The sequence below is a fragment of the Trachypithecus francoisi genome, unplaced genomic scaffold (genome assembly GCF_009764315.1).
Source record: "Trachypithecus francoisi isolate TF-2019V2 unplaced genomic scaffold, Tfra_2.0 Contig01585, whole genome shotgun sequence".
Lineage (NCBI taxonomy): Eukaryota > Metazoa > Chordata > Mammalia > Primates > Cercopithecidae > Trachypithecus > Trachypithecus francoisi.
This window is the reverse complement of record NW_022681444.1, coordinates 5,225,207-5,248,150: the sequence shown is the minus strand read 5'-3', so window position 1 is coordinate 5,248,150 and position 22,944 is coordinate 5,225,207. Positions and strand designations below refer to the sequence as shown.

The 22,944-nt window shown below is 49.8% G+C and overlaps 1 protein-coding gene across 3 annotated transcripts in view; it reads right to left on the bottom strand.

Moving 5' to 3' along the window:
* STXBP1 (syntaxin binding protein 1) overlaps positions 1 to 2,598 on the bottom strand; it is an 89,025-nt gene extending 86,427 nt beyond the window's left edge. For all 3 annotated transcript variants that reach the window (XM_033191716.1, XM_033191717.1, XM_033191718.1), the window contains exon 1: positions 2,370 to 2,598. In XM_033191716.1, coding sequence (XP_033047607.1) covers positions 2,370 to 2,406 — 37 coding nt within the window. In that variant the 5' untranslated portion in view covers positions 2,407 to 2,598. The remainder of the gene's footprint in view (positions 1 to 2,369) is intronic.
* Between the last annotated feature and the right edge of the window lie 20,346 nt (positions 2,599 to 22,944).

The window sequence follows — 22,944 nt, the reverse complement described above, 5'->3', positions numbered from 1 at the left end:
TTTTTATTTTTAGTAGAGACAGAGTTTCACTGTGTTGGTCAGGCTGGTCTCGAACTCCTGACCTCAGGTGACCTGCCCGCCTCAGCCTCCCAAAGTCCTGAGATTCAGGCATGAGCCACTGCGCCTAGCCATATTCACCAATTTTATGTAAAATTGCTTTGTTATCTTTGTGTACAATGGGTTTGCTTTATTTGGGAAAGTAAATTCTGACCATGTTGCGTATTGATTTTTTTTTACTTTTATGCTTGCTTCTAATTAAAGGTGGCGGAGGGGGATTATGGAGCCACTTGCATAAACAAGGGTTCCAGCAAAATGATGCAAAAACTTTATTTCTATAACACTTGGGGATTTTATCTTCAATGTGTAGTATTCAAATATATCATTTTATTTTACTTTTATATTTACAGAGATGGGGTCTCACTATGTTACCCAGGCTGATCTTGAATTCCTGGGCTTAAGCAATCCTCTCATTTCAGCCTCCCAAAGTACAAATATAACATTTTAAAGAATACAACCTGTAAGATTCTATTCCATATTTCACTACCCTTTAAAAGGATATTGGAAAGAAAATATATATACAGAATAATTAAGAAAGTTATTTTTTACTAATGTTACAAGGAAATGCCCACCAAGTTTTACAAAATTAACACTGATTGTGTGAAGTCACTTAACTGCTCCAAGTCTCCATTTCTTACTCACGGGTAAAGGGAGATGTTGACATTAGAGGATCCCTATGGGTCCTCCTTGCCCTAAACACCTGAGAACAAGTATCAGAACCTGTACTGCATGGGTACAACGCAGGTGTTATGATGAGCACCTTTAAAAATTTCGTTTTATTTGGGGCTCAGTTTTTATAACAATTTTCTTCTGATGTAATAGGTGAGGTAAGGTTTTACAACAAGATTTCTCAGTAGGAGTATTTCCTATATATCAATGAAAAGAATGGGGAGGGGAGATAAAACAGCTATGGTGCTCAACAAGAACACTACATGGCCAAAAGCATTCCACAGACAGCGAGCGCTATGATGGGAGAGAATCATTGGAAAGGAAACTAAATTTCCACCATTTTATTCTTTTTCCTTTCTTATCCTCTCCTACAGAGAAAAGCCCAGTTTTAATCTTCACTTAATCCCCAAAGAGACAGCAAAAGCCACAGCAATCCTTACACATGTTTTTGCTACAAAGAAATGGACAAATTATTGACAAGGGACTGTTTTTCCACACATATCACCAATCTTATTTACTACTGAGGACGCCGTTTTGCAAATGTCACCCACCATCAGCCCTCGCTCCGCTGCGGCCACCACTCGCCGCCACCCATTTTTAAAAATCCATTCATGTGGTGCCTTTCATCCAAACCCATAAACAACCATTTCCTCCCTGCCACCGTGGTCTGAGCTCCTGAAACGTTCGGCTACTGCAGGGCCGAGCCCCGCAAGCAGGGAGATTGCAGACTGCGGCGCTGGGCGGCGGACACCGAAGCTCTCCTCATCTCCCGAGTGATTTCAGGGGTTCAGGACCCTGATAAGTCCCCGCCCTGGAAGCCAAGCCCCGGGAAAGGGAGGAGTGAGGTGGCCCCGGCCCAGCAGAGCTCAGCCTCCGGAAAACAGGCGTCTCCTCCCCAGGCCGGGGACGGCCCAGTCTCCCAGGTGGGTCCCGCAGCCAGGGACCGCGGCGCGGCCCGGGGCGGGGGAGGAGGACGCAGGCCGGGATCTCGCCCGTCACGACTCACCCAGGAGGGTGGGGAGGAGGAGGGACTGCAGGAAACCGGAGCGGAGTCTGGACGCTCAGGGAATAAAGACGAGGAAGGGGAGAGGGGACTGAGGGGAAGGTAAGGGGGTGAGGATGGGGGTGCGGGGGAGGATGACGGGCTGCAGGGGGTAGAGGCGAGATGAAGGAGAGGGACGGGTATTGGGGGTGAAAGAGGGGGAAGGGGAAGGGGGTAGGATGGGGAGAGGCGGGATGGAGAGAGGTGGGGTTAGGTAGGGTAGGGGTGGGGGAAGGGGGAAGGATGGGGCAAGGGTAGAGAAATGGGGGTGAAGGGAAGAGCGGGAGGGAGGGATGGAGGGGAAGGAGGATGCAGGGAAAAGGGAAGACAGGGACAGCGAGGAAGGAGGATGGGGAGGGAGGAGGGCGGGCTGCAGGGGGAGGGTTGGGGTGAAACGTGAAGTGAGGGAGGGGAGAGCGGGGGAAGCCTTCCTCTCGCGCGGGCGGCGCCTGAATAACGGGACCCCGCGGGCCAGGAGCCTCCGGTCGGGGGCGTAGGGCGGGCAGCCCGCTTGGAGGCCTTGGCGCTGCGGGCAGGGGCCGCGCGGGGCTCCTGGAGAGCCGCAGTCCCCGCCTGCTGGAAGGACCCCGGCTCCACTTACTCTCTCCAACCACAGCTTTGAGGCCAATGGGGGCCATGGCGCTGCGCGAGTCTCCTGGCTCCGATGTCCTCCTCCTTCGATGCCTGCGGACCCCGCCGCCTCCTCAGGTGGGCGCGCTGGGCCGGTCGCAGCTCTCCACCCCGCAGCCGCGCTAGGGACCGACTGACGCGCGGACTGGGCGCGGGGGCGCGGCGCGAGCCAGAGCGAGGCTGCCCGGCCCCCGGCGCGCGCGGGGGCGGGGCAAGCCGGGGGCGGGGCCTCGCTCCGGCCGCCGGCGTCACCCACTCGCCTCCGCCAATCGCACTGCTGCCCGGGGACTCAGCCCCGCCCCCCGAGATGCGGCTGGGCGCGAGGCGGCAGCTGGCTGGTGCGGAGCCGCGCCCTCCCCCTCACCTCACGCGCCGCGCGCGCCCGGGGCGCGGGGTACCCAGGCCGCCTCTTTCCCCTCCTGGCTGGGATCCCTGGCCACAGGCTACCGACGCGCTCCATCTGCCTGAAACCCCGCTCGGGTACTGTCTTTCCTCTTTCTTGGAGCTTCCGTTTTTTTCCTGCCCACGAAAGGAGCTTGGAGGCGAGATCTCTTACTAGCAGCGCCCACTCCCAGCCGCAGCGAAGCCAGGGTGAATCCACCCACAGTACCTCCTTCTTGCTGGGCACCAGCATCCGTGCATCCACCAACACTGAGTTCTTGTGTCAAACTCCGTGCCAAGCACCTCACAGGCATCATCTCATCAAATCCTCCAATCATTGGGCATTGCTTTTTATTTTGTTTTGTTTACATTCCTCTTAGCTCATACCTATGGGCATTATTTTTAATCTCTATTTTCCGATGTAAAAACCAAGGCGCCGAGATACTGGAAATAGCGCTAGACTTACCTTCAGGCAGCATAGCATCCGATAGCTAATGTTCAGTATTCTGTCTCCTTTACGTGTAAGCCGTTATTCTGTTCCCTGGAGCCACAACCAAGTACAAGACAGAATCTCATCCTGCTTATAGGGCGCTCAGAGTTTAGAAGTTTCTAAGCCCCAAATCTGATACGAATATACTGTGGGACCGACTCTGGTCTCAGTATCTCCTTCCTGGAGTCCGTATTTACTAAAGCGGTCCCAGGTCAGTTTTTGCTCGACTTTCTTTGTTAATAGGAGATACTACTTTTCTTTTCTTTTCTTTTTCTTTTTTCTTTTTTTGAGACAGAGTCTCGCACTATCGCCCAGGCTGGAGTACAGTGGCGTGATCTTGGCTTACTGCAACCTCCGCCTCCCAAGTTCAAGCGATTCTCCTGCCTCAGCCTCCGATTGATTACAGGCGCCCGCCGCCACAGCCCGGCCAATTTTTTGTATTTTTAGTAGAGATGGGATTTCACTATGTTAGCCAGGCTGGTCTCAGATACTGCTTTTGAAATATAGGCAGGGCTTGCTTTTGGCTTCAAAGTAACACAAATTGAGCCAATTAAAAAATTTTAAAAAAGAGAGCTAGTAAAAACCAGTGAATATTCATTAAATATTTGGAATACATTTGAGCTAGGTTTTTAATCTTCACATTATTAAGACGTGTAATAATATTTTACAGATGAGGAGTTGAGATTCAGACTGGATAAGTGCTTTATTAGTAAATGACAAAGGAAAGATCCAATTCTAGAATCTGAATTCTGAACCATTATTTTAAACTGAGAAAAAAAAAAAAAAACTGCTGAGGACTAAGGAGGAATTTTCCAAAGTCACAGAAGCTGAACCAGGACAAGAGGTCACATGTCCTACTTCAGTCACCAGCCCCAGGACAAGCAGATCTGACCATCTTCTCACTACCACCCCAAACTACCCCCAACAGAACCTTCTGATGGGTTCAGAGAGAGAGAAGGTGTTAGTGTGTCAACTCTCTATGTCTGGGCCTTGCCTTTTGCCCAGGAAACATATTGATAGCCCCTGGGCACATTTGGAGGAGGAGACAGTGTGTAAATGTGGGGGGACCTAGGATGCACTGGTAATGCCACATGCTTCCTCCTTCACCAGCTGGCATGTATCAGCAGAGACTCTACGGTTTCTGCATCTGCCATGAAAATATAAATTCGAAGCTGGAAAATTCCTTAGCAGCTAAGGAGTAGGAACGGCCAAGGGCTCCTCTTGTCACTCATCCAGTTGGTGGGTCAAGCAGCATTTATTGAGTGCGGCCAAGGTCTGGGCCATGTGGTGTGGGTAAGAAGGAGACAACTTCTGCCCTCGAGAAGCTGGTATTCTAGCTGAGGTGACAGACAGGAAACAAGGTGTTACAGCATTGAGTAACTGTTCTGACAAGTGCTGAAGCAGATGGAGAAGGGACTGTGAGAGTGGATAGCAGGGCACCTTGCCCAGTGGACTGGCTGGGGTAAAATCAGAGCTGGCTTCTTGAGATGGGAAAACGGTGGTAAAAGGGGTCTGGGAGAGTGTCTAGGCAGATATACAGTAGATGCAAAGACCCAGTGGCAGAAAGGAGTTTGGCTCTTCCAGGAACAGAGAAGGGGCATCGGGACTAGAGAGGAGAAAGCCTGAGGGGTAGGGTGGGAGGAAGACCCCCCAGGGGTAGGCCTGGATGCAGGGATCCAGGACTTCTTAGTGGCCTGGGATCCGTGTGCTGGGACCTTCTCAAAGGTCACAGCAAATACAATATAGTAGCTTCTTATTTTCTGTAGAAGGAAGGACCAAAAAAAAAAAAAAAAAAAAAAAAAGCCTTTCCTGCAGATGTGTATCTGAGATGTTCACTGGGGATGACAAAAATCAGAACGGATGTTTTTTTAAAGTAGCATGATTGAAAGACAGAGCGGGGTGACAGACTGTGAATTCACCCAGGAATTCAGGTTGGGAGCGCTGATTTGGCACCCAAGACCTGGTTGGAGACCTCTTGACATCTTTGAGCCTTGGTTTCCCCATCTGTGAAACGGGGACAAAGAAAACTTCCAGGCCTGTCTCCCAGGGTGACTCCCAGCCAGCAAAATGATCCACTTGAAAGGGCAAAATACGGCTGGCCGCGGTGGCTCACGCCTGTAATCCCAGCACTTTGGGAGGCTGAGGCGGGCAGATCACGAAGTCAGGAGATTGAGACCATCCTGGCTAACACAGTGAAACCCCGTCTCTACTAAAACTACAAAAAATTAGCCGGGCGTGGTGGTGGGCGCCTATAGTCCCAGCTACTAGGGAGGCTGAGGCAGGAGAATGGCGTGAACCCGGGAGGCGGAGCTTGCAGTGAGCCGAGATGGCGCCACTGCACTCCAACCTGGGCGACAGAGTGAGACTCCGTCTCAAAAAAAAGAAAGAAAGAGTAAAATACTCCCTCAGCTATCACACAATACTACTCTTTGCTCTGTATTCTTTATTTGCATTTACTGGGAGTTTGATACATGCCAGGCATTGTGCAAAAAGCTCTCATGAATTTTCACTGGATTCTTACTACTGCCCTATGAGGTCTGTGCTATTATTATCTCCACGTTCCTGGGGCGCAGAGAGATCAAGTCACTTGTCCAAGGTCACACAGCTCTTATCGCTAAGCCAGGACTCGCGCTCTGACTTCCTAATGACCAGGGGAGAACGTCCAGCGCTCAGGGTGCAGCCCCAGTGCCCAGACCTAAGGTGAGGTTTGGCTGTGTGGACAGCTCGTTGGAGAGTATCGGCAAAGAGAATCAGCACCCTCGGGAGTTTGGACCCAGGCAGGTCCGCCCCCGCGGCCCGGGCCCAGCGCCAGGGCCAGCTGGGGTAGCAGCCGCAGGATGCACAGGGATGGTCGGCGGCACCAGCCAGCGGGCTTGCAGGTGCGCCCGCAGCTGCGCATGCGCGGCCTGCAGCCTCTGCAGAGCCTGGTGCGGGCCCGGCGCTGGGGTGGTAAGAGTCCTGTGATTTACGCATGGGTCACATGACGGCGGGGAGTGCCCCAGGTGGGCCGACCGCAGCAGAGAGGAGCGGGGGAGAGGCTGGCGATCAGGACAGATGGAGAGGGAGCGGCCTGGAGGGACGGAGAACGAGGAGACAGAAATAGCAATGGAGCCAACCAGCGGGGGAGAGGCCACCCCTCTACCGGACCTACTGAGTCCTTCACGCGGTATCACAGGCGTGGCCCCCCTCTACACACCTGGAGCCTGTTGCAGAGCCCTGGGGCCAGTCTGGGAGCTTGACAGCCTCGGGCTGCACCTCCCTCCCTTCTGCTTTTAAGCTGCATCATCAGCTGCAGTGTTCTGTGTTCACCGACATCCCCTCCTCTTGGCCTCTGGGCCGTTTGATTCCGCGACATTCCTTTAGAAGCAGTTTCTAAAGAATTCAACAAGATAATATTTATAAGGTACTTTATCAAGGACTGGGAACCTGGTAAGGCTCAAATGAATGTTAGTTATTAATATCCTTCTTAAAAATGACACCTCATTAGGCTGAATTAAATCACTGCTAAATAGATAGGTATGGGTTATGGAGAGTTCAGTCTGTGTCCTGCTTATTTGCTGCTAGATTCATTGGCAAGAATGAAAAGTAATTGTTTCTGTCACCGTCGCCTCCACCCCCACTACCATGCATACACCTACAAAGAGTGGCTGGGCCTGGACTACTTAAGTATGAGACATCCTTGCCCTCGAGTGAACTAACAGTTTTTGAGTTTGAGGCCACACTGCAGTATCAAAAAGACTTTGTTTTCAAAAGCCCAGGCGAGGGCCTCAACTTCAAGGGACTGCAGAGGCCAGGGTAATGTAATAGCACAGATGTAGCCAGCTGCAGAGCACATGACTTGCCCAGAGGAATAGTGCTTGCTCAGCTCCAGTCAGTGGTTTCCCTGCAGCAACTGAGGGTCTAGAATGTAGAAATTATGCAACATCTCCCAATGCTTAGGTGTTGCAATGGATTTTTTTTTTTTTTTTTTGAGTCAGAGTCTTACTCTGTCGCCCAGGCTGGAGTGCAGTGGCGCGATCTCGGCTCACTGAACCTGACCTCTGCCTCTCAGGTTCAAGTGATTCTCCTGCCTCAGCCTACGGAGTAGCTAGGATTACAGGTGTGTGCCACCTGGCTAATTTTTGTATTTTCAGTAGAGTCAGGGTTTCACCATGTTGGCTAGGCTGGTCTCAAACTCCTGACCTCAAGTGATCCTCCCCCCTCAGCTTCCCAATGTGCTGGGATTTCAGGCATGAGCCACTGCACCAGGCCAACAATGGATTTTGTTTTTAAACCTGTAACTCAGCCCCAGGAAATCCTGAGGACATATGCCCTGCATTTTAAAAGATGTTAACACCACACTGCCCAAACAAAGCACATATGAGGACCACATTCATCCCCACACTACCTGCATGCAAACTCTAAGGAACTGGAATACTTCTAGGCTGGGTGCAGTGGCTCACGCCTGTAATCCCAGCACTTTGGGAGGCTGAGGCGGGCGGATCATGAAGTCAGGAGATCGAGTCCATCCTGGCTAACACGGTGAAACCCCGTCTCTACTAAAAATACAAAAAACTAGCCGGGCATGGTGGCGGGTGCCTGTAGTCCCAGCTACTCAGGAGGCTGAGGCAGGAGAATGGCGTGAACCCAGGAGGCGGAGCTTGCAGTGAGCCAAGATGGCACCACTGCACTCCAGCCTGGGCAACAGAGCGAGACTCCGTCTCAAAAAAAAAAAAAAAAAAGGAACTGGAATACTTCCTCCCAAAGTGAGAGGTCGGATTCCCCCAAGGGCAAGAAGAAGGAGCAGCAGATGCCCAGAGAGGCAATGCTGCTCCCCCACTCATATAAAGTTCCCTGGTGAGCAGGGCTTTGGACTATGGGTGGGGATGGTGTAAATGCCTGGGCATCAAGCACTAGGACTTCAGTCTCTAGGCCACAGAGGGGATCCTTCTGCTTAGCCAGGCTCTGGGGCAGCACATATAGCCAGTAGGGCCAGCCCCTTTTTCTTGGACTGGTAAGCTCTGTAGTTGAAGCTTCTGAGAGCAGCTGATATGGGCAGCTCAATTTTGCCCGGACTGTGTAAGCCCTTGAGTCCTGGTACAAACCCAGGAACAAAGAGGAGCCACTGGGGGAAAAAAAAAAAAAAAAAAAAAGCCAGACTTTAGAAGTCTCAGTGACCTTAGCCAGTGGGGGCTTAAAGCGGGTTTTATCCAATTAAAAAAGAAAGAAATACGGAATTTTTTACATCTTGGGTATCAGAGAAAAATTCCTACCTTTTAACAGATTAAATCATTATAAAGCCTGGGCATGGTGGCTCATGCCTGTAATCCCAGCACTTTGGGAGGCTGAGGCAGATGAGTTGCTTGAGCTGGCGGTTCGAGATCAGCCTGGGCAATATGTTGAAATCCCATCTTCGCCAGGCGCGGTGGCTCAAGCCTGTAATCCCAGCACTTTGGGAGGCCAAGACGGGCGGATCACGAGGTCAGGAGATCGAGACCATCCTGGCTAACACGGTGAAACCCCGTCTCTACTAAAAAAATACAAAAAACTAGCCGGGCGAGGTGGCGGGCGCCTGTAGTCCCAGCTACTTGGGAGGCTGAGGCAGGAGAATGGCATAAACCTGGGAGGCGGAGCTTGCAGTGAGCTGAGATTCGGCCACTGCACTCCAGCCTGGGCAACAGAGCGAGACTCCGTCTCAAAAAAAAAAAAAAAAGGCCGGGCGCGGTGGCTCAAGCCTGTAATCCCAGCACTTGGGAGGCCGAGACGGGCGGATCACGAGGTCAGGAGATAGAGACCATCCTGGCTAACACGGTGAAACCCCGTCTCTACTAAAAATACAAAAACTAGCCGGGTGAGGTGGCGGGCGCCTGTAGTCCAGCTACTCAGGAGGCTGAGGCAGGAGAATGGCGTAAACCCGGGAGGCGGAGCTTGCAGTGAGCTGAGATCTGGCCACTGCACTCCAGTCCGGGCGACAGAGCGAGACTCCGCCTCAAAAAAAAAAAAAAAAAGAAATCCCATCTTCACTAAAAATACAAAAATTAGCTGGGCATGGTGGTGCATGCATGTAATCCCAGCTAATTGGTGGCTAAGGTGTGAGGATTGCTTGAGCACTGGAGATCGAGGCTCCAATGAGCCAAGGTTGCACCGTGGTACTCCAGCCTGGGAGACAGAATGAGACCCTGTCTAAAAAATAAATAAATAAATAATTGTCAAATCCCAGAGCAAAGAGTTTTCATTCCAACTGGGGAAACTGTTTTGTTCATATATGTTTTGTTTCTGGCCATTTTCGCATTTCAGCTGAGCCTGGAGGCCGAGAAGAGAGAGGGGTTCAAATCCAATTTTTATTTATTTATTTATTTATTTATTTATTTATCTTTTGAAATGGAGTCTTGCTCTGCAGTCCAGGTTGGAGAGCAGTGGTGTGATCTCAGCTCACTGCAACCTCTGCCTTCTAGACTCAAGCAATTCTCATGCCTCAGATACCCGAGTAGCTGGCATTATAGGCGTGCGCCATGACGCCTGGCTAATTTTTGTATTTTTAGTAGAGATGGGGGTTTCACTATGTTGGCCAGGCTGGTCTCGAACTCCTGACCTCAAGTGATCCACCCACTTTGGCCTCCCAAAGTGCTGTAATTAAAGGTGTGAGCCACCACATCTGGCCCAAATCCAATTTTTTTTTTTAAAACAGCATAAATAGGCCAGGTGAGGTGGCTCACGCCTGTAATCCCAGCACTTTGGGAGGCCGAGGCGGGTGGATCACCAGATCAGGAGTTCGAGACCAGCTTGACCAATATGGTGAAACCCCATCTCTACTAAAAATACAAAAATTTCCTGGGCGTGGTGGTACATGCCTGTAGTCCCAGTTGCTTGGAAGGCTGAGGCAGGAGACTCGCTTGAACCCTGGTGGCAAACATTGCAGTGAGCCGAGATTGTGCCACTGCACTCCAGCCTAGGCAACAGAGTGAGACTCCATCTCAAAAAAAAAAAAAAAAAAAAATACAACAATTAGCCTGGCTTGGTGACACATGCGTGTAATCCCAGCTACTTGGGAGACTGAGGCTGAGGAATCACTTGAACCTGGACAGCAGAGGTTGCAGTGAGCTGAGATTGTGCCACTGCACTCCAGCCTGGGCAACAAAGCGAGACTCAGTCTAAAATATATATATATTATTTATCAATTAAAAATAATAAATAAATAAATAAAACATTTTTTAAAAAGAATAGACCCATGCTTCCTAAACTATGCATAGACGCACCCTTGTATATCACACTACATTTACAGGAGCATTATAGAATATTTTAAATTTTTACTTTATCTTTTTTTTTGAGACAGGATCTCACTCTGTCACTCAGGCTTGAGTGCAATGACATGATCATAGCTGACTGCAACCTCAAACTCCTGGGGTCAAGTGATCCTCTTACCTCAGCCTCCTGGGTAACTGGGACTACAGGTGCATGCCATCACACCCAGTTAATTTTTTTTTTTTTTTTTTGAGATGGAGTCTCACTCTGTCACACAGGCTGGAGTGCAATGGCACGATCTCGGCTCACTGCAACCTCTACCTCCTGTGTTCAAGCGATTCTCCTGCCTCAGCCTCCTGAGTAGCTGGAATTATAGGTGCACACCACCACGCCCAGCTAATTTTTATATTTTTAGTAAAGACGGGGTTTTGGTTTCGAACTCCTGACCTTGTGATCCACCCACCTTGGCCTCCCAAAGTGCTAGGATTACAGGCATGAGCTACCACACCCGGCCATTTTTTTGTATTTGTTATACAGACAGGGTCTGGCTATGTTGCCCAGGCTGGTCTTGGACTCCTGGCCTTAAGCAATCCTCCAGTCTTAGCCTCCCAAAGTGTTGAGCTTATGGGTGTGAGCCATTGTTTTTCTCTTTCGCCCAGGCTGGAGTGAAGTGGTATGATCTCGGCTCACTGCAACCTCTGCCCCCGAGGTTCAAGCAATTCTCCTGCCTCAGCCTCTTGCGTAGCTGGGATTACAGGTGCGTGCCACCACACCTGGCTAATTTTTGTATTTTAACTAGAGACAGGGTTTCACCATGTTGGCCAGGCTGGTCTCGAACTCTTGACCTCAGGTGATCCACCTGCTTCAGCCTCCCAAAGTGCTAGGATTATAGGCGTGAGCCACCATGCCCAGCCCAGCCAAATATTTCAGACTTTGGAGGGAAACATAATTATACTCATCTTTGGGTGAACAGTGTGAAAACAAATAGCTGGAACAGTACACAATTTCAGCCTTAAGTTCTACAACCTTGCCTTCTGTGGTACTGTATCTTTGCAATACTGGGTTTTCAGCAATTGATGTGATAATGTTACTGGAAAAGGAGTCTCAACCTGGACCCTAAGAGAGGGTTCTTGCATCTCACCAAGGAAGGAATCCAAGACATGTTGCAGAGTGCAATGAGAAGAGATAGTTTATTAAAAGCTACTCTGGGCTGGGCGTGGTGGCTCACACCTGTAATCCCAGCACTTAGGGAGACCAAGGTGGGCGGATCACTTAACGTCTGGAGTTTGAGACCAGCCTGGCCAACATGGTAAAACCCTGTCTCTAATAAAAATACAAAAATTAGCTGGGCATGATGGCACATGCCTGTAATCCCAGGTACTTGAGAGGCTGAGGCAGGAGAATTGCTCGAACCCAGGAGATAGAGGTTGCAGTGAGTCAAGATAGCGCCATTGTACTCCAGCCTGGGCAGCAAGAGCGAGACTCCATCTCAAAAAAAAAGAAAAAAGAAAAAAGAAAAAAGAAAGCTACTCTGTTACAGTCAGGAGGGTGTCCCGAGAAAGTAGGAGGAAGAATGCCCTGTCTTTGTTTAAGTTATTTCTCATAAGGGATCTTGTCTATGTAAAAGCTAAGCCAAGTCTGTGTCTATGTGCGGGTGAGCAGACAGCATGACAAAATTTATTACTCTATTGATTTAAACTATCCTTAACATTTTAGCGTGTGAGTACATCAAAGCATAACTATAATTATCTTGAAAGCATATATTGTTATGAGTATTGGTACATCTAAACTATAAACATCCCATGACTATGGGTCATGACCAGCAAGAAATGTGCTTTGTTAGTTTCAGGATGGAGCTGAATTTAAAATGGCGTCACTCTGGCTCTCCTAGGCTTTCACTTCCCTAACAATGAGAAGCAAATAACTCAACTGGCTCAGACCTGTAATCCCAGCACAGCACTTTGAGAGGCCGAGGTGTGAGAATCACTTGAGCTCAGGAGTTCGAGACCAGCCTGGGCAAAATGGCGAAACCTCATCTTTACAAAAAATACAAACATTTGGCCGGGCGCGGTGGCTCAAGCCTGTAATCCCAGCACTTTGGGAGGCCGAGACGGGCGGATCACGAGGTCAGGAGATCGAGACCATCCTGGCTAACACGGTGAAACCCCGTCTCTACTAAAAATACAAAAAACTAGCCGGGCGAGGTGGCAGGCGCCTGTAGTCCCAGCTACTCAGGAGGCTGAGGCAGGAGAATGGCGTAAACCTGGGAGGCGGAGCTTGCAGTGAGCTGAGATCTGGCCACTGCACTCCAGTCCGGGCGACAGAGCGAGACTCCGCCTCAAAAAAAAAAAAAAAAAAAAAAAAATACAAAAAAAAAATACAAAATTAGCCAGGTGTGGTGGCACATGCCTGTAGTCCCAGCTACTTGGGAGTCTGCTAAGGTGGGATGATAGCGTGAGCCAGGGAGGTTGCGGCTTCAGTGAGTTGAGACCGCATCACTATACTCCAGCCTAAGCAACAGAGTGAGACTCTGTCTCAAAAAAAAAAAGGAAAAAAAGGAAGAAGAACAAGAACAAGAAAACAACAAACTACTCATGAAGATCAATGTGGAACACAAAATGAGAGTGTTGGCCAGGTGTGGTGGCTCACACTTGTAATCCCAGCACTTTCTGAGGCCAAGGTAGGAGGATCACTTGAGCCTAGGAGTTTGAGACCAGACTGGGCAACATGGCAAAATCCTGTCTCTGGTAAAAATACAAAAACTAGCTATTCACTGACCACTTGGACGTAAAGAAAAATAATAATAATTAAAGAAATAATAATAATAGGCCGGGCTCAGTCAGGAGTTCAAGACCAGCCTGGCCAACATGGTGAAACCCCGTCTCTACTAAAAATACAAAATTAGCCGGGTGTGGTGACGTGCACCTGTAGTCCCAGCTACTCAGGAGGCTGAGGCAGGAGAATTGCTTGAACCCGGGAGGCGGAGGTTACAGTGAGCCGAGATCATGCCACTGCACTGTAGCCTGGGTGACAGAACAAGGCTCCATCTTGAAAAACTAATAATAATAATAATAAATAATAATAAAAACTAGCTGAGCGTGGTGGTGTGTGCCTGTGGTCCCAGCTACTAGTAAGGCTGAGGTGGGAGAATCACTTGAGCTGGGAGTTTCAGGCTGCAATCAGTCACGATCTCGCCACTGCACTCCAGCCTGGGTGACAGAGCAAGACCTTGTCTCAAAAAGAAAGGAAGGAAGGAAGGAAGGAAAGAAGGAAGAAAGGAAGCAAAGAAAGAAAGGAGGGAGGGAGAGAAAGAAAGAAAAAGAAAGAGAGAAGGAAGGGAGGGAGGGAAGAAAGGGAAAGAAAGAACTGGTATCTGATGTGATTCCAAGATTCCAAGAAAGTACACATATCCCATTAAGTAAGTAATCATGGTGTCTTACTCCATTTTGTGCTGCTAAACAGAATCCCATAGACTGGGTAATTTATAAAGAACAGAAATTTCTCATAGTTCTGGAGGCTGGGAAGTCCAAAATCAAGATACTGGCATCTGGTGAGGGCCTTCTTGCTGCATCGTCCCATGTAGAAGGGCAAAGAAAGGGCAAAGAAAAGGGGAGAGAGAGAAAAGGAGAAGGAGAGGGGGAGGAAACAGAAGTTAGGTCTTTTTTTTTTCTTTGTAGAGAAAGGGTCTTGCTGTGTAGCCCAGGCTAGTCTCAAACTCCTGGCCTCAAGCAATCCTCCCACTTTGGCCTCCCAAAGGGCTGGAATTACAGGCATGAGCCATCATACCCAGCCCTGATTAGCTATTTCTTTTGACCTAGGACTGCTATGAAAAAAATCACTGAGACATAAAAGCTGCTATGTTTGGGTACCTCTGGCATAGGCAAAGAAAGTGTGGTGTGGTGGCATTTAGCAATATTTACTGAGCACTTACTGTGTGCCAGTCATCAATCTAGGCACTGGTGATACAGCAAGGAACAAAAGAGAAAAATCCCTATGGACAAGAAGCTGATGTTCTAGAGGGAAAAACAATAAATATCTCAGTGATGGGTTAGGATGTAAAAAATGAGTAAAAATAAAAACAATAAAAAGTCAATAATAAACTGACTTATTCATTAGTCAGGGCATGGGCTGAGTGTGATGGCTCACGCCTATAATCCCAGCACTTCAGGATGCCAAGGTGGGAAGAGTGCTTGAGCCCAGGAGTTAGAGACCAGCCTGGGCAACATGGCAACATGGCAAAACCCTGTCTCAACAAAAAATGTAAAAATTAGCCAGGCATGGTGGCACATGCCTGTAGTCCCAGCTACTTGGGAGGCTGAGGTGGGAGGATCACTTAGATCAAGGCTGCAGTAAGCCATGATGGTACCATTGCACTCCAGCCTGGGTGACAGAACAAGACTGTCTCTCTCTCTCTCAATATATATATATACTCAAATGGGTATATATGTATATCCTGAGGAATGAGGAAACAGCCATTTGTCCAGGGTCACACAGCCAATAAATGATAGGGCAGGGATTTCGACCCTGGTGTGTGGGAGATAAGGATGGAAGTGGAATGCAGTACTCTGTGGTTTGGACTTCATTCCTCTCTCCATGAGAAACCATGGAAGGCTTTCAAATATAGAAGTGACATTTAGCCTGGGCATGGTGGTTCATACCTGTAATCCCAGCACTTTGGGATGCTTGTGAATAGCTACTGCACTCCAGCCTGGGCAACATAGTGAGACCCTGATCTAAAAAAAAAATTAGATACTGTGCACGAAGCACTCAGCACATAAGAGTGCTCTGGAAGTGGTAGGTGTTATTGCTTTTTTTGTTTTGTTTTGTTTTGTTTTTGAGATGGAGTCTCAGTCTGTCGCCAGGCTAGAATGCAATGGCACAAACTCGGCTTACTTGGCCCACTCTGCCCGCTGAGACGGGCAGATCACCTGAAGCCAGGAGTTCAAGACCAGCTTGACCAACATGGTGAAACCCCATCTCTACTAAAAATACAAAAAGTAGCTGGGCATGGTGTCAAGTGCCCAACTACTTGGGATGCTGAGACAGGAGAATTACTTGAACTCAGGAGGCAGAGGTTGCAGTGAGCCGAGATTGTGCCACTATACTCCAGCCTGGGTGACAGAGCGAGACTCCATGAAAAAAAAAAAAAGCCTGGCATGGTGGCTCACGCCTGTAATCCCAGCACTTTGGGAGGCTGAGGCGGGCGGATCATGAAGTCAGGAGATCGAGTCCATCCTGGCTACCATGGTGAAACCCTGTCTCTACTAAAAAATACAAAAAAAATTAGCCGGGCGTGGTGGCAGGCGCCTGTAGTCCCAGCTACTCGGGAGGCTGAGGCAGGAGAATGACGTGAACCTGGGAGGCGGAGCTTGCAGTGAGCCGAGATTGTGCCACTGCACTCCAGCCCGGGTAACAGAGCGAGACTCCATCTCAAAAAAAAAAAAAAAAGTTCTGGTGCAGTGGTTCACGCCTGTAATCTCAGCACATTAGGAGGTCGAGGCAGGCGGATCACAAGGTCAAGAGATCGAGACCATCCTGGCCAACATAGTGAAACCCCCATCTCTAACTAAAAATACAAAAATTAGTTGGACGTGGTGGCACGTGCCTGTAGTCCCAGCCACTTGGGAGGCTGAGGCAAGAGAATCACTTGAACCTGGGAGGCGGAGGTTTCAGTGAGCCGAGATCACACCACTACACTCCATCTAGCCTGGTGACAGAGGGAGACTCTGTCTCAAAAAAAAAAAAAAAGTGACATTTATTCATCTGTTTAACATTCAATAAATAGTTATCATATGCCTGTGTTTGTTCACCTGGCAAGTAGCCACAAGGACTCAGGTTTTGATTAATAGGAGTTTTATTACTTGGCGCAAGTAAGGAGGGCGCTGGAAGTATTCTCCAAAGCAGTGTCTCCCTGAAGGAAAGTGACAGGAGGGTTTTAGGGGGTGACAAGAGAGAGGAGAGGGTGCGTTATGGCAGATAGAGGAGGGGTCCCAGTTGCGCAGAGTCAGTGTGTCATCACGCCAGCACATGAGGCTGGCATTAGGGTAATGAAGCTATAGCTCCTCTGGGTGGAGACTTCAGTGTTCTAATGAGGAAAGTTCACTTGAGTTCATCTATAAGTTGCCAGGGTCTGTCAAGAACTGGTTTAAACCAACAAGGTGGCCGGGCGCGGTGGCTCAAGCCTGTAATCCCAGCACTTTGGGAGGCCTAGACGGGCGGATCACGAGGTCAGGAGATCAAGACCATCCTGGCTAACACGGTGAAACCCCGTCTCTACTAAAAAATACAAAAAATCTAGCCGGGTGAGGTGGCGGGCGCCTGTAGTCCCAGCTACTGGGGAGGCTGAGGCAGGAGAATGGCGTGAACCCGGGAGGCGGAGCTTGCAGTGAGCTGAGATCCAGCCACTGCACTCCAGCGTGGGTGACAGAGCGAGACTCCGTCTCAAAAAAAAAAATAAAATAAAAAATAAAAAATAAAAACCAACAAGGTGGCCAAATTCTACAGGGTTTGGGGAGGAACAGGCTGCAGGGCAGAAGGCTGTAAAGCAGGCTGATTGCTCAAGTTGATTAAATTCCTAGGATCCCTGGGGTCCTGCTGCCTGCTTACACCCGCTGTGTGTCAGGCACTCTGCCTGTGCCAAGCACTCCAGGTTGAACTTACAGACATAATCGCGCCCTCGGGGACTTCCAGTAAGGCAGGGCTGAGCACTCTGCCAGGGGTGCAATAGGGGATCTAGGAGGACAGATGGGGACATGCAGCCCAGCCTGGGACCTCGAAAGGACTCTTGGGGAAAGTCAAAGTTGAAACCTAAAGGCTGACTTGGTATTTGCAGGTTGAGGAGGGGCGTGGGAAGCAGAGAATATTCTGAGCAGAGGCAACAGCATGAGTGAAGGCCCAGTGACCTGTGATCTGGCATGTTCACGTTGGCACAGCCCGCTTGGCAGCGGAGTGAAGGCTGGAACAGAGGTGGAGGGACGAGGGTGGGAGGCCCCTGGGAGGCTGGTGCAAGAGTTCAGGCTAGAGACTGTGGAGTCCTACCCTGGGGGCAGGAATGGCAAGGGCTGAATGTAATTGAGACGCATAAGAATAACACCTCTTGGCCAGAGGCTGAGGCAGGAGAATCGCCTGAACCTGGGAGGTGGAAGTTGCAATGAGCGGAGATCGTGCCACTGCACTCCAGCCTGTGCGATAGATTGTGATTGTGACACTGCACTCCAACCTGGGTGGCAGAGTGAGACCCTGTCTCAAAAAAAAAAATAAATAAATAAAATTTAAAATAATCATAATGGCCATGTGTGGTGGCTCACGCCTGTAATCCCAACACTTTGGGAGGCCGAGGCGGGTGGATCACTTGAAGTCAGGAGTTCGAGACCAGCCCTGCCAACATGGTGAAACCCCGTCTCTATGAAAAATACAAAAATTGGCAAGGTGTGGTGGTGCATGCCTGTAATCCTAGTTACTCGGGAGGCTGAGGCAGGAGAATCGCTTGAACCGGGAGGTAGAGGTTGTGGCGAGTTGAGATCGTGCCATTGCACTCCAGCCTAGGTGACAGAGCGAGACTCTGTCTCCAAAAAATAAATAAATAAATACCTCAGCCTCCCCAGTAGCTACGATTACAGGCACGCGCCACCATGCCCAACTAATTTTTGTATTTTTAGTAGAGATGAGGTTTCACCATGTTGGCCAGGCTGGTCTCGAACTCCTAGCCTCAGGTGATCCACCCGCCTCAGCCTCCCAAAGTGCTGGATTACAGGCGTGAGCCACCACGCCCAGCTGATAATTTTTAAATAATTCAGAGACTTGTCTGGGTCACACAGGAGGTGGCTTGGCCAGATTTCTAGCTGAGGTTCATCTGACCCTACATCCATGCCCTTGCTACTGCTGCTCCCACCTTCCCATCAGGAAACTGTAGGACTTGGGTTACAGAGGATGAGGAAGTAGAAACCAGAGCTGGCTCTGAGTGGAGACAGATGTACTCCTTCCAAGGGCGTGTCCCCTTCCAAGGCCCTGTACCTAATTCTGTATTTGGAGTTTTGTTTGTTTTGTTTGAGATGGACTCTCGCTCTGTCACCCAGACTGGAGTGCAGTGCTGCAATCTCTGCTCACTGCAACCTCCGCCTCCTGGGTTCAAACGATCCTCCTGCCTTGGCCTCCTGAGTAGCCAGGATTACAGGTGCACCACCACGCCCCGCTAATTGTTGTATTCTTAGTAGAGATGGGTTTTTACCATGTTGCCCAGGCTGGTCTCTAACTCCTGACCTCAAGTGATCCATCCATCTCAGCCTCCCAAAGTGCTGGGATTACAGGCATGAGCTACCATATCTGGCCTTGTTTTTCTTAAAGAGAGCCTTGGGCTATTGAAAGTTTTTCTAGGTCTTCTTTACAAGACACTGGTGCTGGGGGCGGGTGATGAGGACACTCAGGGTGCCCTGTCATGAAATGGAGAAGGCAAAGTACTCCTAAGTCAGGATCTTACCCTGCCATGATGCTTCCTGTGTCTAATGATGGGCCGCCCGTCTTCCCAGCCACCCACGGAGCTAGGGAGGATCCCAGTTTTCTGGGGCCTGAAGCTTCAACAATTTGGATGGCTCACACCTGTAATTCCAAAGCTTTGAAAGGTCAAGGCGAGAGGATCACTGAGCTGCTACGACCTGCCTATATTTTGCTGTGAAAAGCAGAGGTGCCTCCCGCTAACTCAACATTAAACACAGGTTGTCTGCCCTGCCAGCCTCCTCCCTCCCTCCCTCTCCTTTTGTCTCCCCACCCCCGCTTTTCCCCACTCACCCCTCTCCCCGACAGCAGTGCTTCCCCGCCTCCACCTACAGAATCAGGGCCCAGAGCCGTCCCCACAGTCTGAGCAGGACTCCTAGTTTCAGGGGAGCCAGCAGTTTGAGCTCCGAGTCTGGCCCTGCCCTGTTGGTGACCAGGGCAGTCACTTCTCTCTGGACCTCAGTTTCCCCATTTCCCGTGCACACATAACCTGGGCCCTGGGCTCCTTGTCCTGAAGCACAGCGGGTGTCTCTAGCTCTCGCCTAAGTCAGGGAGAAGGTAGACAAGGGGGCTCATGCTGGGGCCCTGGCTCCCCTCCTCACCATCCACGGCAGCCCTGGCAGTATCTCAGGTGCCTGTCATTGGGTGAGCAGGGGAGGCAGGCTTGGGGTCTCTGGTCTGATTTTCCATAAGCTTGGGACTTACTGCCCAGACCTTTGGGGCATTCCCATGCAGGGTCTCGCGTGGGCCTCCCTCCCCACTTCACAGGGACTCCCCCCTCTGATGCTCTGTCTCCTTTTTTATTTTTTAATTTTTTTTGAGATGGAGTTTCTCTCTTGTTGCCCAGGCTGGAGTGCAATGGCGTGATCCCAGCTTACTGCAACCTCCGCCTCCCAGGTTTAAGCAATTCTCCTGTCTCAGCCTCCTGAGTAGCTGGGTTACAGGCATGCGCCACCACACCCAGCTAACTTTGTTTTTTTTTTTTTTTCATTCTTTTTTTTTTTTTTGAGACGGAGTCTTGCTCTATCGCCCAGGCTGGAGTGCAGTGGCTGGATCTCAGCTCACTGCAAGCTCCGCCTCCCGGGTTTACGCCATTCTCCTGCCTCAGCCTCCCGAGTAGCTGGGACTACAGGCGCCCGCCACCTCGCCCGGCTAATTTTTTGTATTTTTTAGTAGAGACAGGGTTTCACCGGGTTAGCCAGGATGGTCTCGATCTCCTGACCTCGTGATCCGCCCGTCTCGGCCTCCCAAAGTGCTGGGATTACAGGCTTGAGCCATGGTGCCCAGCTGCTAACTTTGTATTTTTAGTAGAGATGGGGTTTCACCATGTTGATCAAGCTGGATGGTTTTGAACTCCTGACCTCAAGTGATCCACCTGCCACCACCTCCCAAAGTGCTGGGATTACAGGCATGAGCCACCATGCTGGGCCGATGCTCTATCTCCTTAACCCTCAAATTCTTCCCTCATTTCCTTCCAGGCTATAACCCTTCCCCCACCTGTTAATACATCCCCTATGAATACATCCTAGCCAAGCCCTAGGTACATGGAGGAGATGTTTAGGCAGGTGTTTAATACACAAAACAAAAATAAGGGCAGGGGAAAAAAAAGGAAAACCAAACCAAACAAAAATAGTAGCTATTTTGCTGAATGGATCCCCAACCATCTGAAAAGATCTGGGCAGGGCATGTTGGTTCACATCTGTAGTCCCAGCACTTTGGGAGGTCAAGGCAGGAGGATTACTTGAGGCCAGGAGTTGGAGACCAGCCTGCACAATATAATGATATAGAGACCATGTCTCTACATAATAAAAATAAAAAATTGATGGGGCATAGTGGTGTGAGCCTGTAGTCGCAGCTACTTGGGAGGCTGAGGCAGGAGGGTTGCTTGAGCCCGGGAGTTTGGGGGCTCAAGGCTGCAGTGAGCTATGATGCCACTGCACTCCAGTCCAGGTACAGAGTGAGATGCTATCTTTAAAAAAAAAAAAAAAAAGGCCAGGCACAGTGGCTCACACCTGTAATCCCAGCACTTTGGGAGGTCGAGGCAGGTGGATCACCCGAGGTCAGGAGTTCAAGACCATCCAGCCTGGTCAACATGGTGAAACCCCGTCTCTACTAAAAATACAAAAAGTATCCAGGCGTGGTGGCACAAACCTGTAATCCCAGCTACTTGGGAGGCTGAGGTAGGAGAATCGCTTGAACCTGGGAGGCGGAGGTTGCAGTGAGCCGAGATTGCGCCATTGCACTTCAGCCTGGGCAACAAAAGCAAAACTCCACCTTAAAACAAACAAACAAACCAGCTTTAAGTCACAATTACACAACTTAAGCTAAACAAAATAAAAATGAAGACATCTGTTTGTAACATCCCACCCTGGAGCCTAAGGACACTGCTTCCTTCCAAGGCAACAAGTGCAGGAACCTAAGAGTTGTTTTGGCATATTTAGAAGCAGTTCTCCAGCCAGACACAGTGGCTCACGCCTGTAATCTCAACACACTGGGATTACACTGGGAGGCCAAGGCAGGCGGATTGCTTGAGTCCAGGAGTTTGAGACCAGCCTGGGCAACATGATGAAACCCTGGCTCTACAAAAACAAGACAAAATGAAAACTAGCCAGGCATGGCAGTGCTAGAGTCCCAGCTACTCAGGAGGCTGAGGTGGGCGGGTCATTTCAGCCTGGGTATGTCGTAGCTGCAGTGAGCTATGATGGAGCCACTGCACTCTAGCCTGCGTGGCACAGTGAGACCCGGTCTCAAAAAGAAAAAAAGAGAGAGAAAAGAAAAAGAAGCAGCTCTCTGCCCTGTTTCACTGAAAGGCTACAAACATACCCTACCCCCCACCCCCACCGCCCTGACACACCCCCAGTCTTTCTGCTGGCAGGTCCCATGGAGAAGGAGGGGTGAAGGGCATTGTGTTTTGTGTTCTGGGGTTATAGCTTACATTTTTTTCCCCTGGCGTTTTCTTCAGTAGTGTGTGTGTATACATGTATATATGTACACACGTATATGTATATATGTGTATATATATATATATACACTACATATATTATTATTTTTTTAACCTCTTTACCCTGAAGATGAGTCTTGGGCCATTTGCTCTCTTGGTATGAGATCCCCTATTATCAGTACTGCTGGCCCCAATTTCTTTTTTTTGAGACAGAATCTCACTCTGTCAGCCAGGCTAGAGTGCAGTGGTATGATGTCAGCTCACTGTGGCCTCTGCCTCCTGGGTTCTAGCGATTCTCCTGCCTCAGCCTCCCGAGTAGCTGGGACTACAGGTATGCACCACCACACCCAGCTAATTTTTGTATTTTTAGTGGAGATGAGGTTTCACCATGTTGGCCAGGCTGGTCTCAAACTCCTGACCTCAAGTGATCTGCCTGCCTCAGCCTCTCAAAGTGCTGGGATTGCATGCGTGAACCACCGAGCCCGGCCTCGCCCAACTTTTGACCGTCATTATGCTGAGTGTCTGTCTTCCTCTCTGAGAAACAGGATCAAGTTCTCTGATAGTACTATGTCCATCAGCATTCCTAATTCCTGGGTTTTCCGCCCGACTGCAGGAGAAATCCTGCAATGATATAATTGGACCACAGTGGTGTCGGGTTCTACGCAGTTTTTTCCCTCACATTTTAATACACAAGTAATAACAGTATGCCTGTGTTTTAAAAAATCTCAAAAAGGAGGCTGGGCATGGTGGCTCATGCCTGTAATCCCAGCACTTTGGGAGGCCGAGGTGGGCGGATCATGAGGTCAGGTGTTCAAGACCAGCCTGACCAACATGGTTAAACCCCATTTGTACTAAAGATACAAAAATTAGCCGGGTGTGGTGATGCGTGCCTGTAGTCCCAGCTACTCAGGAGGCTGAGGCAGGAGAATCACTTGAACCCAGGAGGTAGAGGTTGCAGTGAGCCGAGATTACACCACTACACTCCAGCCTGGGCAACAAAAGCAAGATTCTGTCTCAAAAAAA